Source organism: Falco punctatus (assembly GCF_963210335.1).
Source record: "Falco punctatus genome assembly, chromosome: 8".
NCBI lineage: Eukaryota > Metazoa > Chordata > Aves > Falconiformes > Falconidae > Falco > Falco punctatus.
Window position 1 is genome coordinate 37,252,172 of NC_137588.1, and position 16,980 is coordinate 37,269,151.

The 16,980-nt window shown below is 42.0% G+C and overlaps 1 protein-coding gene across 1 annotated transcript in view; it reads right to left on the reverse strand.

The window, feature by feature from the left end:
• Nucleotides 1-16,980, reverse strand: part of LOC308068683 (von Willebrand factor D and EGF domain-containing protein-like) — a 194,864-nt gene that overhangs the window by 63,461 nt on the left and 114,423 nt on the right. The window contains exons 12-16 of the mRNA XM_080399690.1: nucleotides 14,128-14,264; nucleotides 12,913-13,074; nucleotides 8,355-8,459; nucleotides 5,035-5,149; nucleotides 1,218-1,468 (exon numbers count right to left, since the gene is read on the reverse strand). Of these exons, the coding sequence (XP_080255816.1) occupies nucleotides 1,218-1,468; nucleotides 5,035-5,149; nucleotides 8,355-8,459; nucleotides 12,913-13,074; nucleotides 14,128-14,264 (770 nt within the window). The remainder of the gene's footprint in view (nucleotides 1-1,217; nucleotides 1,469-5,034; nucleotides 5,150-8,354; nucleotides 8,460-12,912; nucleotides 13,075-14,127; nucleotides 14,265-16,980) is intronic.

A 16,980-nucleotide genomic window follows, 5' to 3' on the forward strand; every position in this document is an offset into this window, starting at 1 on the left:
CAAAAGGGAGTCATGATAAGATTCCTCCAAATAATCACACCTGAGAGGTATATTCTTACCCTTTAGGAAGGGACAGATTTGCAGTGCAAACATGTTATCTTATTTATGGTTATTTTTTCTAACCATTCTCCTTTGTCTAGATAGATGGTCTCACATTCAGCATACTTATTTATTTGACTGAAAGCTTGACTTTAAAGGGATATTTTTCTTCATCATTTAGGGGCACATTCTAACTTCTTACCAGAAAAAAATAAATCCTGTTTTCTATAACAGCAGTTTTTACATAGTATCTAAGGGCAAAATGTGTTCCTTATTCTTCAAAGAAGAAATGAAAAATCTTTTCTCTTTGCCTGCCTGCTTTCCTTACAGTTTCACACAACAAACAGCTCCCAGGCAGGAACATGACTGTGGCATTCCTTTGCTGGTCTCTCTCTTCAGGGAAGAGAGGTCCCTACTTGTATTTCACCTGCATACAAGAACAGCATTCCAACAGATTCAAACCTCTGTATTATCTCACCTAGTTAAACATAGGTCTGGTTTGAAATGTTTCCATTAAAACTGTATTTAGACTCTAGTTTTCCCTTTGCTTGTGGGTTCAGCAAATTGGTATTTTTTATGATAGTGGTTTGAATGAGTTAAAATAGGGATCTTCAGGAATGACAGTCTTTCCTTACAAAACTGTTCTTATGTCAGGAGTCTGCATCCCACTTTATTAGCTCGTCCTATCCCAGGATTAATGTTAGGCTATACAATAAAGACAAAGCAATGCACCAGCTCTGCCAAGAAACTTAAAGTGTGGAGTAATGACATAAGAGCAAGACATCCGCTAAAAATATCATTGAGAATGAATTATAATCTCCCTTTTATAGCTAAAACTTGGTCTTTTATGTTATATGCTTTTTTTCTGCAATCCAAATGCAGAATGTGAATTTTAAAGCAGATTAATGAACCATTAAAAGGCTCTGCAAGAGTGTTCTTTGAAATCAATAACACTCTCTCTTGTTCCTTGTATATATAGTTTCTATGGTCTCAGAGATATTTAATCCATTAATGATCATTATTGCTGTGCTGGATAATATACACTTATGAGGAAATAGCTGAAGTCTTCGTTTTCGAGACAGAAACAAATTATTAGCTATAATGACAATTGCACCAAAGCAATGGCATGATAAACAGGTTTGGTTTGTTTTTTTCTTTTAAAGTGTTCATTTCCTTACCTCAATAGAGTATCTGCTCTGTGCATTGCATTCGTCTGACACAGTGAATTCAAAGGTCTGCATTTCTTCTGAATCAACTTTCCAGATAAGAAGACCAGCAGGAGAGAGCCTGGCATCCTGTGGCCCAGACTCTAAGACGAAGAGCACAGCTGACCCTTCGGGATCCACTGCTATTAACTGGTAAACAAAATTCTCACCAATAAATGTCAGCAGCTGGCTGGAGGGGGCCTGGAACACAGGAGGCAGGTTGTCTAAACAGCAAAAATGAAACCAAGATTACAAAAGTTCCAGTTTCTCCCATGTAAAGTTTCACAGCGTGGGTCTCTCTAGGACTGCTCTCAGGGAAAGGTACAGAATGTACCCCGAGAGTGACAGAGGAAGCAATTTAGATGTTAGAGGCAGCACATGGCTTCACCCAAAAGTACACCCTTTTCATCCTCTATTTTTCATGCCATATACTGAACTTTTCTCCTATACTGAACTTTGATTACTTTTGGTGTTAGCTGAGACATGGGAGGAGATCAGACATGACTTCTGTAACCTCCCACTGGTCCCCCAGTTCTTAATTGTATTTCTAATACTTACAGATAGATTTTTATTCTATCTACCACTCTGTCATCTATCCATTTAAATATAAGTAAACTCAATTTTATAATTATGAATGACAAATGAATTGGGTGGGCAGCTCCGGGGGGAAGGGGACAACAACGACTTTTGTGTAATTCTTCCGTTGAATAGACTCTCCTGTCTATACACGTGAGTAGTAATTAAGCCTGAGCAGTTTGTCTGAATTCAGTTGCACATTTCATGAGGAATAAAGGTCTTTTCAGTGCCAGCAGAAGTACGTCAGTGATGCTGAGACTGTCTATCCCCCGTGAAGTAGTGCATATCATGTCACCATTGGCATTGCTTTTTCTAGTGGTGCTGTTTACATTCAGTATTTCCTTAATGAAGAAAAAAGCCTAAATATACAAGGCTATTTTACAATAGAAGACAAACACTACTTGAAGATACTTACAATATAAATAGGTAAGGAGGACAAGGTAGAGAAAAATATTGCATTTTTTAATTAGTAACCAAGGAAAAGTAAGATCGGATGAGTACCCTGAGGTGACAGCAGCTCTGTTGCAGGGCCAGGAATTTTGTCTCCATGTCCTAAACCTCCTCAGTCTCAAGCCATCTTTCCTCTTTAACCAGCAGTACAAATTGACATGTATTGATATTTAAAGGAATCTTCTCACATTGTCATTTGGCTGTAGTTATGTTTAACTTAAAGTACATTTCTAATACTGAGGATTAATTTCAACCCATGCTCTAAAATTATAAACCATATATGAGTTCTTATAAGGACTGCATGTGTCCTTGCATTATGCTTGTGGGAAGACATCATTATGGGTTTTTTTGTGGTGCATATCCTTTTATCAAACTTTGCTTTCCATAACATGCCTCATATTATGCAATTATTTAAATGTGTCTCCCCACTCATTGCTGCTGTGCTATCAAGAGCTTTCTAAAATGCTTGTCCAGCAGATTGTCCTGGCATAACTGTTGAAAGCTTCCATCTATTAATTTACCTTTTATTTCCCAGACACTCAAACCATGGAGCCCATAAAAGTTGTGCCCAAAGTAACCAATGAAATATTGATGCTGGGTATGCATTTACAGATAAACACAAAGGTGTTAACTGGATGGAGGGTAACCAGAAGCTGTAGACACAAAATAACATAAAATCAGATATTCTGAAAGTAGTTTGTGATGAAGGGTGTTTCATTCCACAGAGATCTCCTTGCCATCCAGTGTGTATATATATCTCTCTACGCTCTCCCAAATAATGCAAACTTTTAAAAAGTTTTTTGCAATTTTGAAAACAAGTCTGAAAAAACATTTCTTTTCAGTATTTTAAAATTTCATAATTAATAAAATGTGAACAGTGATCTGTTTCAGATTTCCCAAACCACTTCTAGCTTTATAAGTTCCAAAACAAACGCACTTTTCCCCTTTTAAGCCATTTTCTGAATTTTAAAATCAAACTGTCTTGGTATGAGTATTGATATGGTATGAGTCTGTCTATATAGCAATCGGGGTCAGCTCATCCCTAGAAACGTTGCTGCTTTGGCTGACACAATGGAATGATGGAAAGGGAGCAAGGTTGGGGAGTCACAGATGATTTCTCTCCTTAGATTAAACTATATCCCTATATATATATATAACCAAATACATAGGTTATATAACCTATATAACCAAACCTAAAAAAGTTGGTTTTTCCTTTCAGGTGTACAAGCTCTTTTTCAGGTCTGGCTTTCCCATAGGCATTTTAATTACTCATCCAAGTAATATTCAATGGGATTTTTAGTTGGTCAACACTTGGGATGGATCTTCCTACAACTCTTCCTGATGGAGGGGTTTAAATTCCAAAAGCCGGATCTTTTAGGACATAACTAGAGGTGTAAGTTTTTAAATAGAGAAAATTCAAGGTGGCTATCGTGGAATAGGGATTAAAAGGACTCATGAACAACTCTCTCCCTTCTTATTGTGTTCTTGCTTCCAAAATTGTTTTCAGACTACTTGTGGCTTCTTGTGTTGCTGGAAACTGTTGGGTCCTTTCTGGTCCTTCTCAAGGGCCTTTCTGTCACCTTGGAGGAGAGCGTGTCTGCTCACCGCTTTCCTCAGCAGTGTCTCCACTGGAGCTATGTGCTCCAGCCACTGTGATACAGCTCTCGCCGTTTCTGCTGCCATACCTTGCACTCTCTAGGAGCCTCTGTCCCTGAGCATCCCCAGCTGTTCCCCAAGGACAAGAGCAATCTTCCTCTCCTTCCAGAAGGGTCCTGCTGACCTAGTCACCCTAAAGGAATATAAAACTGCAAACAAACAAAGCAAACTGGTCCTGTCACTCACATACCTTTCTGTAATTTGCTTGTGTTTACAGAACCTAAAAGTGCAGAGAAACTATTTCTAGAGCCAACACATGAATCTACATAAAAGCAGTAATATAATCGTCATATTGACCAGATGCAAATATGCTCATGTAAGTGGGGAGATGTGCTGTGAGGATAATGCTGTGAGAAACATGTGTTATCCCTAAAGCATGCGGTAAGTAATGGCTGTCATTTACTTACATTACATTTCAAAAGCTCTGTTTGAAATCTGGAATTTACACTGGGGATGTAGACATGAAAAAGCTATGATTAAGTCCTCAGCATTCAGGAGGTGCTTCAAAAGGCAGCCCCCTCCATGACCCCTGCCACCACAGCTGCAGAAGGAGCCTTTAGGTTCCGCAGCAGTGGAGGTAATGAGTGGCTGATCCCTGTCACTTAGACTCCCTGCCAAGCCAAGGTGTTTTGTGTGGCATTTCATAGGATTTGGCTCAGGGAAAGCAAACAGTTCTTCCAGGTATCAAAAATATACACTAGCGGTTTAAAAACAGTGTTTTCCCCAAAATCAGTCCCTTAAAGATTGGTACCTGCAAGATGATGAGAGAGGTATTTAGGGTCCATCACCTTTAGCTGACAGAATTGGGCACTGTGTGGGGCACTGGCATATCAAATGTTCATTTTCAGTTTTTTCTAATTTGAGATTTGTCAGGTTTCAGCCGGAACAAGACACATGCCCAGATGCACAGAGCATGCAGTGGAATACTGTCTATTTCTGGTCAGTCTGCATTTCTGGTGCACCCAGTTGTTCCCAGTGCAAACTGTCCAGTCCATGCTCACTGAGCAAGATGGATTCATGTTAGTCAAATGAAGGAACAAAGTATTTCATAGACCGAGTCACAAATTTCCAGAGAAGTGTTTTTAAATCTTAGAAAAAAATGTCTTACTTTCATTAATAGACCAAGTGAACTTAGAAATGCCAGGTTCACAGAGAAGACAAGGACTGGTAGGGCTTGACTCTCCTTCGCCGTAGCAAAGTCCATCTATATTGCAAGTATTCTCCTGCCAAAAAAAGGGAGATAAAAATGGGTGGGAGTTCAAGGCAAGGAAAAAAGAAATGAGATAGATAAGAAATTAGCAGTTAATATTCTGGAATAAGCAGAAGCTCACTTGTCTCTTGAAACAGTAAAATGGTAGCAAAAAACCGCTAGTACTTTCTCCTGACAGGGAGAAAACAAGACATGTAGGTTTTCCAGTTTCAGTTTGAGATCCTTGTGGCTTTGAACGTTTTAGCTTAGAAAACATGTGATATTGCTTGTCATAAGTGACTGCAACAGAATATGATTTTTTTTTTCATTTTCATGTTTATGTAGTGCATGTGATCATTATTTCCAGCTGTGACTTTTAATATGATGATGCTTAGGTAAAGCTCAAAAGTGAGCTCCATGAGACTACCAAAAACTGAGACTGGATAAAAGCTCTGTTTGAAATCTGGGAATCCTGTTCTGGTAATTTAATAATTTCTGGAGGTTCTTCATAAAAATATGAAAAAGCAATGCTATAAAAGCAGAATAAAGAAGTGCGTTAGATGTAAGCTTCCATGAGATGTAAACCAGATCTGAACCCGTAGGTGGTGCCGGGTAGGGCAGGACATCCCAGCAGCAGCTCATGTGGGGCACTATGGGCACAGCAGCCTTGGGTGCCCACCTGGTCCCCTCCTAGTTAGGGTGGCCACCAGGGCCAGGGAGGCCTTGACTCTGCCACATGGACTGAAGACACTTGGGTTGTCTGAGAAGCTGACACAGGGACATAATTAAAAGATATCATTAACTATCTATGCCAGGGAAAAGTCCTATGGCAGAGTCGTTCCTCGTGCTTTCAGCCCGTGTTGGGGCACACCGGCAGATGGGACTTTGTCTGCCTGGCTTTGCCGATTCCCGGCAAAACGTGGGGTGCTGTTGGGAACCCCGGGGTGCCGTCGCAGCAGTGGGGCAGCAGGAGAGGGAGCTGCCAGGGCCAAAGGCGTTTTTCCATCTCCCTTCCCTCGAATGCACATCGCTTTTCAGAGGCTGATGTGTGCCCTCGTACTGGCCCTGCGGTTTCTGCCCACTGCTTCATTAGTTTCTCAAAGTTCTTTTCCAAAGTATATTAGTGAGTACTTTAAATAATACTGCTTTAAGATTAATGGGTAAGGTAGAGAAACAAAAAGGACTCTCATAATTGCCCTGACATGATAGCATGTGGCAGACCTTCAACATTAAAATCTGGATGTTAATTAGATTTTATTACATTGTTTTCAAAGGCTTGATGTTCTGATGAAAAAGATGAGGGTTTTTTTCTGATGTGATAGCATGGTACAGAATGGGATCCATAAAAGGACACAGATTGTGAAATGGCCTGGTATAAAATGTCCCCTAATTGAAACATTTTTTTTTGTCCCCTTTTCTGAATGCAATTTAGGTATTCTGAAGTAATGTTATAAGAGGGGTAATTAGAACGTGGTCTGATGCAGTTGGAAGCCGAGTTCAAATAGTCCCTTGAAGCATCTTAGGATAGAGATTGTTACAGTCCCTGGAGACCACCAGCGCATGGAGAGAACGTACGTATTTGTGAGTTTTGAAAATGTAGGAGCAAGGAAAGCCTTCGACAAAAAAACCCCACACTAGCTTTAATTGAAATGGCTCAGACACAATTATTTTAATCTGAAATTTAAGTGGTTTGGCTGTACCGGGCCGGTGCTGCGGGCGCTGCCCCCGGGCGGGCCGGAGCCCGGGCCCGCCGGCTCCCAGCCGGGCCCGCCGCTGGCCGCGGCCGAAGCCCCCGGCACGGCAGGGGACAGCGGGAGAAGCCGGCACCGCCCCGGCGGGACGGGAGAGAGGAGCGAGGCCCCGGCAGCGGAGCGGCCCCGCGGCACCCGGGGCGGGCGGCGGCGGGGGGGGCTCCCGGCGCCGGAGCGGAGCCGCCCCCGGGCCCGCGGGCAGCCCCCGGCCGGGCGGGCCGTGCCCCGGGGCCCGCGGAGCCCCGCGGGGGAGCGGCCGTGAGGAGCCCTCCCGGGGCGGGGGCCGGGGGGGAGGAGCCCCCCGGGGGGCCGGGGGTGTTCCTGGCCGCCCCGCCGGGCCGGGCCCGGGGCTGGTGGCGGGCGGTGGCCCCGTGCCGGGACCCGGCGAGCGCTGCCCGCGGCCCGGGAGCCCCCCGAGCCCCCGCTCTGCCCGGCCCGGCGCGGGGGGGGGGGGGCCGCGAAGCGGCGCGGCCCACCGCAGGGGCCCGTAAAATCATTTCTATTTACCGATTTATTTGAAAAAGATGTGAAGTTTCTTTTTGTGTTGGTACCCGGTGTGAGCGCTGTTTTCCCATTGGCATTGAGAGCAGGGGGGGAGGTGAGACGAGATACACCTGATTAATCTTCATTGTATAAAAACACAGCCCGGTGGTCTCTGGGCACTCACACTGGCCTCAGGGCGGGAAGGCAGGGTCAGCACATCCTAATATCCCACCTGACACCCTCCAACAAAAGTTTTCTTTGAAGCCCTGGTGAAAACCAGCAAGGCTGACTAACACGGCTCCATGGAAAATAAGGCCCAGGAAAGTTTGTTTTTTTTTAAGGGATGAGGGATGTTACACTAATAAGTCCATGGGAAAGCAGAGGCTTATGGTGCTCTCCAGGCAGTTCCTGGCATGTTGGCAGTTTAAAATGTGGCCAAAACCAGACTTTGGATTACAGTTCTGAAGCTGTCAGAGTGCTATATGTTCACACTTAGCAGTGTTTAATGTAAGCAAGAATGTTTTATGTTCTCTCAAGGGTGTTTTCACATGACAAAAGCTGTATAACAGGCATCTTCATATACCTCTTGCTAAGGCGGAAAATGGGTATAGAAATGATATACCTCACAGCTGCGGTGCCCTTGCCAGCAGGCACCTCGCGAGTGAAGCTAAGCTGCCTTTCGGGGAGGGTCCTCAGCTTTATTTACTCCATTTACAGCTGCAAAGTATAAATATGGTCAGCCATGGCCTTTCTGGAAGCGTCTGTCTGAGAAAGGTCCGTCATAAAGTGTGCTCTATGAGGTATTCATAGCCCACGTAAATACGAAAAAAAATAAAATATCACAGAGAGATTGTGAAAGAGAGAAAAGTGTTGGGCTGTGCAGCTGACCTATGAAACAGATTTTCTTCTTCTAAAGCCGTTATTACGCGCAGTACATCAAAGGGAGGGAGAGGGCTAAGGAAGAGATGAACGATCCGTATTAAACCTTTATGATCTTTAAATTACCTTTAATTTACAAAGTCCGGTTGGATGGAATTGGCAGGCCTGGCAGACCGCGTCGTACAGGGTCAGCACTCTGGAATTACTGTACTGGAAGCCATCGTTAGTGATCTAAATGATACAAAAATCATCCTTATAAGTAATAATGTTCCATATGGAGACTGTCTGCTCATTTTTGAGCATATACCGTTGCCCCCTTGAACTGGATGCTTGCCAGAGAGATAAATTAAACCACTTGTGAGTGGCTGTGCTGCAAGCTAACAAATTGCTTAATGCTCCAAACTGGAAACTATTCATTAATAACCAAAAGATCTTTCGGCTTAGCTGGCATTCAACTTTTCTGATTGCTGTTAGTTGTTTTTTTTTCCACGTTTTTTTTTACCATACAATCGTGCAAACCATATTCAAGTATGACAAGGGGGTCTTTCAAGGAATTGTGAAGTGAAATTAAGATTTTATTTTAGCTGAAATTCAGGACCACTTTTGTACTAATGGCAAATCAGTAAGTAAAACCCTTGGGGTAAAAAAAAAAAAGAAAAAAGAAAAAAAAGAAGAACATGCATATTTTACAGGTGATTTTAAATTAATATTAACAAAAATTGCTAGGGTGGATAATACCAGAGAACAACAGTCCCATTTCCATAGGAAGTTATATTAGAACAGCCACTTTCTGTCCCAGCTTACAATTCCCTGTACCTTTAGGTAATTTAGAAAGCCTTAATTTAGTGTGGTGTTTTTCGTATGTGAATGCTTACACAATAAGGAAGTGTTAAGTAAGTTTATATTTTAATTTTTTTACAATACAAATGAAAAGATACCAGACAGGTATAGAAAGGATTAGCTTTTGAGAAAACATTGACTCTTGAAACGTGTAGATGTTAAAGAACACCCCAAAACCCTGCCGAAAGCCATGCTGTAAACACTGATGAACACCAGCAAGTCAGGGTTTTTTTAGGTTTTGGCTTCTTACAGTTAAACTAAAGCTGCTGTTTAGTAGATCTCACAAGTCCTTTGCTTTGGATGGGTCAGGTACCCCTCTGTCCTCTTGCTATAAAAACAACCCCCAAGCCCTCCTCCATCTCTCCTGTGACCTTGAAGCTGAAACATCCTCGGTCCTTTTAAAAGGGACTTTTACAAGATCAAGTGTATGAAGCTAAATTAATAAACTGTTTCAGCTCACAGAAAGAATGTATGTTACATTGAACAAAGATAACTAGAAGTACAGAAAGAAAAAAATAATGTTTCATAAAAAGCACTGATTATCGTAAGTTCACTAAGAATGATCGGAAAGCTCATAGAACTTGATACAGTAGATATGCCCACAGTATCACATTTGATGGTTCTCAGCTCAAAATGCACTGCAAGCTGAGTGTTTATATCTGCAGAAACCAACACAAGGAGATAAACAGGCAGTATTCATGGATATTCATGATCTGAAATTGTGGAAGGGAAACCACTTTCTTTGACTAATTTTTATTGTTCCAAAAATTCAGTAAAATTCATCGGTGTAGCTTTAAGGAAAAACATAGTTCTTTCCTGGGCACCATATTCAGCTGAGTTATTAGACTATTATGTGTTACACTACAGGTAAAAACTCTTTTAAAAGATGTAAAGAACTTATCCTGCAGTTTGAGAAAAGAAAAAAATAAAACAGGTAACCCCCTTCCAGACCTGCTCTTCACTGAAAGGCAATGCTTATTGGCAGCTAGACTTCCATTAAGAATATATTATTCCTAATGCAATTTACTTTGCATTTAATTTCATTCTTTTACCACAGCGTCCAATATTGTCTCAATGCTAATAATGGGTGAAGAAATGGGTAGACAGGGAAAAATACAAAAAGCTATAAAATTGCACTAATTGTTCTGTCTGAAGTCAGCATTGTGATTGAAATGTAACTCTTGCCAATTTGATTTTTTTTTTTAATCTGTATTTTTTTTCTACATTCTATTATAAACATCCATTTTGGTGTCTTTTTAGAATTGGGTTGGTTTATAGCCATTTTAATTGTTTTTCCATTAGTCACCTTAGTGATGTGGAACAAATACTTCAATGAGACCTAAGCTGAGCAAACCTCTCTTCAAATTTGGTTGGCCATTAAAAGCCAAAGATGCCCTTAGAGTTGTGCCTTGATTGCTTGAACATACATATATCATCTGGAAAGAAGGAGCCACTTCTGGACAGACAGTCAGGACAATCAGGAATTTTGTCACTTCTGCTTGAAGTATTTCATTCATCATGAAACAATCTTAGCTACTTGTATCACTCATAATCCACATAGAGTTTGACTTGTTCAGATGTTTGTAAATGAAAAATGAAAGCTGTACAAACTTGCTGAATTCAAATTCAGTTTCTGCCTTACTGGCTTTTTAACAAATATTTTTTCTGCTCTTGACAAATACAGGCAACGGTAATGACTTGAGGATAAGCGAGAGACCTGCTTCCCAAATTAGATAAGTGCCTGCCAAGCTCTTTCACCTCTTCACCCAGGCATCTGTGTGGACAGCCCAAGTCATCCTCTGCCCAAGCAGAAGTTTGTATTTTGATATCTAAACTAATTATACCAAAGGCTCTAGGGTAGCCCCGTGTACTTTCTTATCTATGTTCGGCAGCATGTCATGGAGAGAATGAGCAAAATCTGAAACATGAATACAAGAGCAGATAAAATGAAAGAGCCCTGAGAAGAGCTTGTCAAGCCCCTGTTCCCCTAACGTCGGTAGCGAAAAAAGCTTATGTGAAACTTTGCTGATTCCTCTGAAATTTGATTTGGGAAGGGGGAGAGATTATGAAAATATTGAACAGTGATATTTCCAGAAAGAATTGTTTTGATATTTGGTTCTGAAAGATCCTTTACCTACATTTTAAGAAGTATCTATTAACATAACACAGAAGATCAATGTTGCAGTAAGTCTTATCAGGAATTTTCCAAAGCACGAATTTTTGAACATCTGTGGAATTAGTTTCAAATCATTTTTTATCTTGAAAAGCTCTGTCGTTTTGTTCTCTGTGCTGCCGTGTAAGGCCAGCTGCCTTTGAAACAGCACTGAGCTCTGCCTTCCCAATTCGATCAGCAAAAGGATCCACAGGAGAACTAGGATTCACATGGGGACTGAGATGATTTAATTGTGCATTCACTGCATAGCCATCAACCTGTTTTTTCTGCAGGATTTGAAGGGGAGCGAAAGGGCAGAAGGCTTACAGGTGCAGATGTTTTCTTGAACTTAAGTGCAAGGAAAGAGACATTCTGTATCTGTTTTGAGGGGGGGGGGGGGGGAACGAGAAAAATTGTACAGACCTCCTCAGGGCTGAAAGGCAGCACTTGAAAGCAAACTGCATCTTAATGCAGCTGAGCTGTGAGGAAGCTGTCCTAGTTACACTGGAGAAACAGCCCTGTGCACATGCAAAAATGTTAGCTGTCCTCCTGGGCCAGGAAACTCCAGGGCATCTCCCGCTCAGATCCTTCCATCATGAGGCAGCATTTCATCTCATGGTTGGCAGAGTTCAATATCTCTTTTGAGAAATTTTGGAGCCCTGAGCGGAGGAACTGCCCTCCTGGTTCAGCCTTGGTGTTTGCCCAAGGTACTCACCCTTGGTGCCTGCTGTCTGACAGCACCATCTCCAGAAAGATGGTCCAAGGTCCACCCCAGCAGCCAGCAGCCAGGCTCTGCTCCCACAGAGATCTTACGCTAATCTTTTAAAACACAACTGCCTATCTATTTAAAATAAATGAGTAGCTAGAAAATGCACACCAGCAAATATCTTTCCGCTTCCCCTAAGGCACATGGCAGCACGTGTCTCTGGTCTGGGGTACAGACAGCTGCGGGGTACAGGAGAGGCAGGAAGTGTTTTATGCTTTTCATTTTTACATGCTGCAATTTTCAAAATACATCTGCACTTTTCCTACAATGGCAATATATTTGTCTCAAGTATAGAGCCTTTAAACGATCTCAGTCTTATAAAACCCAACCAATCTACAGAAAATAACCATCCAGGCTGAGAGCAAGACCAAGGGTACCAGGCGCAGGGTCAGTAAGACACTGATTTCCTGGGAATATTCAGAAAGTAGGTATCATTTTGTGAATAAAAGGTGCTAAAACTGCAGCAGAGAACCTGGCATGAGCAGGTACTGCACAAGCTTCTTCCTGCAGTTATTCAAGGCCAAGTTTGTGCCCATGATACCCCTGCTCACGTGCCAGCCCTTGCTTGCAACCAGGGCATCAAAGCTGTCTTACACTCCCTGCCTAATCAGGAGTTTGAGCTGGGATTTCCAGAAATAAAATACTAATGATTAACAATTGATTAGTACAACTGCATCAATCTCAGGTGATTACCTGGAGAAGTGATTGTAATTTGCACTTTCAGATTGCCTGTAAAGATAAGGGTTTTTTAACTTATATTGGTTTGGTTGGTGGTTAGTTTTTTTCCCCTACATGACATTAACATGAGTAATTCTACAGGCATTTTCATTTCTGAAGGGAAGAAAACTGTGCTTTGCATTTTAATTTACTATGACTACTGAATTTCTCCTCCTAAATAATTTCTTAGAAACATAAGAAATTCCTACTTTCACTTGCCATCTTGCAAACGGCTCATCACCGGCCACAAAGTGCACAGCCTCTGTCTCTGTAATGTTCGGGAGAGGAATCTGGCAGTCAACAGCCTCAGAGCTGAGAAAATCCGCTTTTGTGGTTTGTTGTTCTCTTGATATCCATTCACCATTGAGATGCTACAGTAAAACAGAAGGAGAGTGCAGAAACTGAAGGCTCGTATAAAGAAATTCCAGTTGTCAACATATGTTTGTATTTCTAATTAATAATATAAAGCATTTCCAGATGGATTATTTAAAAGAAATGATGCTGTTACTATAGCCACAGTAAAGAGCAAACCATGCTCATCTATGCAGGCAAGTGGTCTATTGATTTAGGAAGTGCCGTGATCTGCGCTTGGGCTGAGCAACTGGGATGAGGCAGTATAATGTGATGGAGCAACTTTGTGTTTGCTTCTGGAGCCAGCTCATTGCTCCTTGAAGGTGGTGTCAGCTATTACCTAGATCGGCTGCACAAGACATCACTGCTTGTTAAAAGCCTAGGGAGCCCTAAGCGGGCATGGTAGGCAAATCTCAGCTGTGCCTCTTTAGCATGGTAGCACTGAATGGGAATCAGGCTGAATGTCTTTTATGAGGTGGATTTATGAGATTAATCAAACACTTCATGTCTGAGTATGCTGATACACCAAGCAATTCACCCTGTGTATAGCTGTTTATAGTAAAATTATAGTGTTAGCTGAAGAGGTGGGTTTAATACTCATTAAAACTTCTGATTTGGTACTCAACTATGACTAAGAAAATTCAAATAAAAGCCTCCATAACTATGTTGAGGAAACCTTATATTTAACCACAAAACTTAGTATTCATATGTGTTTAGGAAAACAACCAAGCGTACCAATTCCAGATGTACAGAATGAGAAATAATATTGTGATTTCAGGCTTCACCGGACCACAGTTGAGCTGAACGAAGCAAGAGTTCAACAAAACCCCACAGAGAAAATTAGCAAGAACGCATAGCTGTGCATTTCCAAGAAACCACTCCTGGAAAGGGCTGAGCCTCTCCAGCTCCCCTCGCTCATAGCAAACATATTAGCAATGGGTTTGGAAGGTATTTGCACGCTGCTGTGGCAGCGAGAGATGATGGCGTTCAGCACTGTTTGGGGTAATAAGCTGTAATATAAACATGTCCAAGTTTGACAGTGGTACTTTACGAGCCCATGGGAAGTTGCTTACCATCAGCCTGGTGACCTCACAGTGCAGGTTGGGTGACTCTCTGAAGCCGAGGCCAAACACCCGGATCCTGGTGCAGTCAGAGGCACGGATGTTGCAGAGGCCCCTGTTCTCTAAGCCTGTGATTTCCAAAGCTTGCTCTGAAAGGGTGAGAGATAAAGCTTTAGAGAGTAGCACTTACATGCTGTTCTGTTCCAGTTTACCAGAGATTTTGTTGTTTAGGTTTAATTGTTTTCCTTGGGCTCTTCCTTGCCTCCATGTGAGTTTCCCTTGCAAAGAGGAGCAGCAGTTGTCAAAATGGGAAGCAGCAAATATCCAGTGAATAATTGCCCTGCGCACTCAGTACTGCAGGATGTATCAGTGAACATTATACGACCCATGGAGTCAATTAACCAAGGCCGTGGCTTCACGTTAAAAGGTCTGCGATGGTCATACTGCTGCTGACCCAGGTAACAGGATGGAAGCACAGCTGAGAGAACAGCCTATGCTATGCCATAGCACAGAGAAGCACGAAAATGAGAAGTGGAAATATCTGAAGATGACAATGCTGCTAGGCTCCGCATAATATGAAACAGCAGTGCAAAAGACAGTCCTTTTTTTTTTTCTTTTTTTTTTTTTTCTCCAAAAGTTATGGATGCAATAAAAGTAATGATCCTCAAAGGAATACTTGCTTGCAAGGGTTAAGTCATTAATGGGTGGCACTCAGCTCTGCCCTGTGTCAGCACAAATGTCATGTACCAGCTAAGTTTCACTTAAATCCTATTTTGAGGCCTTAAGTATAGCTTAAGTGATGTACTGCCTGTGCTGCCCCCCTTACAAGGTGGAATTTCACCCATTACTCTTTTAAAAATGTTTTATGATTCTCAGGTAAAGTTTCACTTGTGTTCTGTTGTACTTTGGGTATTCACCATTTAAAATTGCTTGTTGCTTTCATATTGGGTTATTTTTACGAAGTGAAAATGCAAGTTCTTTGGGTGGCAGAATTCATATCTTTAGAGAAGAATATAACTGGGCAGACATTTGCATCGGCACTTGGATAGCACAACACTCAGAAGCTCTCTAATATCCTGCATTGGTAGCAGCAGTCAGGATCATGGTTTTGTATTTTTCCTGATAATATTTGTAGTTCTAATGGTCAGGAGAAGTCACTATGATGACAAATAACACAAAGCAGAAAATTTGCTTCATGTTTCCTGAATGACACTCAATAGCAGGGGCATGACTGGGAGCTCTCAGAGGCAAGTCGTGCACCAGCACAGCATAGTGCAACGTGTTTTCCCTGTTACACGGTGAGGAGAGACTGCTTAGCTTTTGCTCTTCCCTGCCCCATCGCCACTTCCCTGGCAAAGCAACATTGCCCATCAATTTTCTCTGAGCTGTAGCTTATCTAAAACAGAAGCTCTGTGTTGCCTAATATTTTAATGGTACATTGGTTCAGCTCAGATTCAAGGGGTAAAATGCCCTCAGCTGAGTTGATAACCTTCCCCCGCACCTCGCAGTTCCTTTAGGGCTCTGCCATTTAAGCTGCAACCAGGATGAACACAGTTTAAACACTGCGATCCCACCAGACTGCAGCCCATAACAACATAGCTGCATGACTTGTTTTCCCAGGCAAAGGAAGGAAAGCAACATAAATGTGAAAAATACTGAAAAGAATTTTTTCTGCACTTCTGGAAGTTTTCCAGTTTTTCTTTCTTTTATTTTCTTTTAAATTGATTTTATTGCAGCAGTATTAGCAGCACTGTTGGACACTTCGCAATATTTACAAGAAGAAAATGGTTTACGGCTTATCAGCATTCATCGGTTAGTTGTGGATTCCTGTAATGTACAGAACTATTAGTCAGATGTACTGAATGGTTTTGATAAATTGCCTTCTTCTGTGGTTAGTGCATAAAAATAAAAAAAAAAAAAGAGAAAGCTTCATTATGTTTTTCATGAGATTTTAATAGTTAGCCCCACTAGTACTGAGGTAGCTCAGATTGCTTTAACATTTTCATTATCATTGCAGATTTTCAGGCTTCTGTGGGTGAAGTAAAACCTCCTCGCCTGGGAAGGAGCGAGGCACAGGAGTGTGCTCCTGCAGCCCTTCCTCTCCCAGAAAGGCACTCCTAGGTTGGTTGCTTGTTGATGATCCCTGTGTGCTTCCCTGAGGGTTTCCTCGCATCCTTATGAGCATCCTGATGCCACCGCAACACTGTTGTGTCAAGGCCGGGGCAAGATTATTCAGCCTCAATGCTTTTTGAAATGACTTCCAGTATCAGCACAGCATTATGTATTTATTTCTCTCAAACTATTCTGTACACACTTTTGTACAACATCTTTAATTTGATCTAATCTGGAAGAAATACGTTGCTGTATGTGCTTTGGACATCTTTCAAGATTTGCCATTTTGCGGGTTGATCAGGATGAACACGAGGTTTCTTTTTCTGTTGAAAGGGGTGAAAGGTTGTGGAAGAAAACTGCACCTTGTGTTACCTTAAGTTTGGTGAAGGTGGGGAAGGACTGAGCTGCTGTTTGAGTGGGCTTTCTGCTGTTACCTTGGCAGATGTGTCCAGCCATCATCAGCTGGGAGCACGCTAAAGGAGGGAATACACAGCCCATCTGTGGGAGAGACCATATTTAATTTAACGGTCTGTTCCTTTACTTCTGGCCAGCTGCAATGTGATACTGAGGAGGCTGTGGAGTCCCTGTGCAGATTTTCACCAAGACAAAGGCAAAAGTGCAGCGGGTATTGGGAGGAGAGGAAGAAGAGTGAGGAAGTCTGGTGGAAAATGAAAGTTATTATGACTCCTTTTTAAGCAAATGGATACTAGAGCTCAGTAGAGGCAGTACATAACTTCTGAAAATGGTACTTAT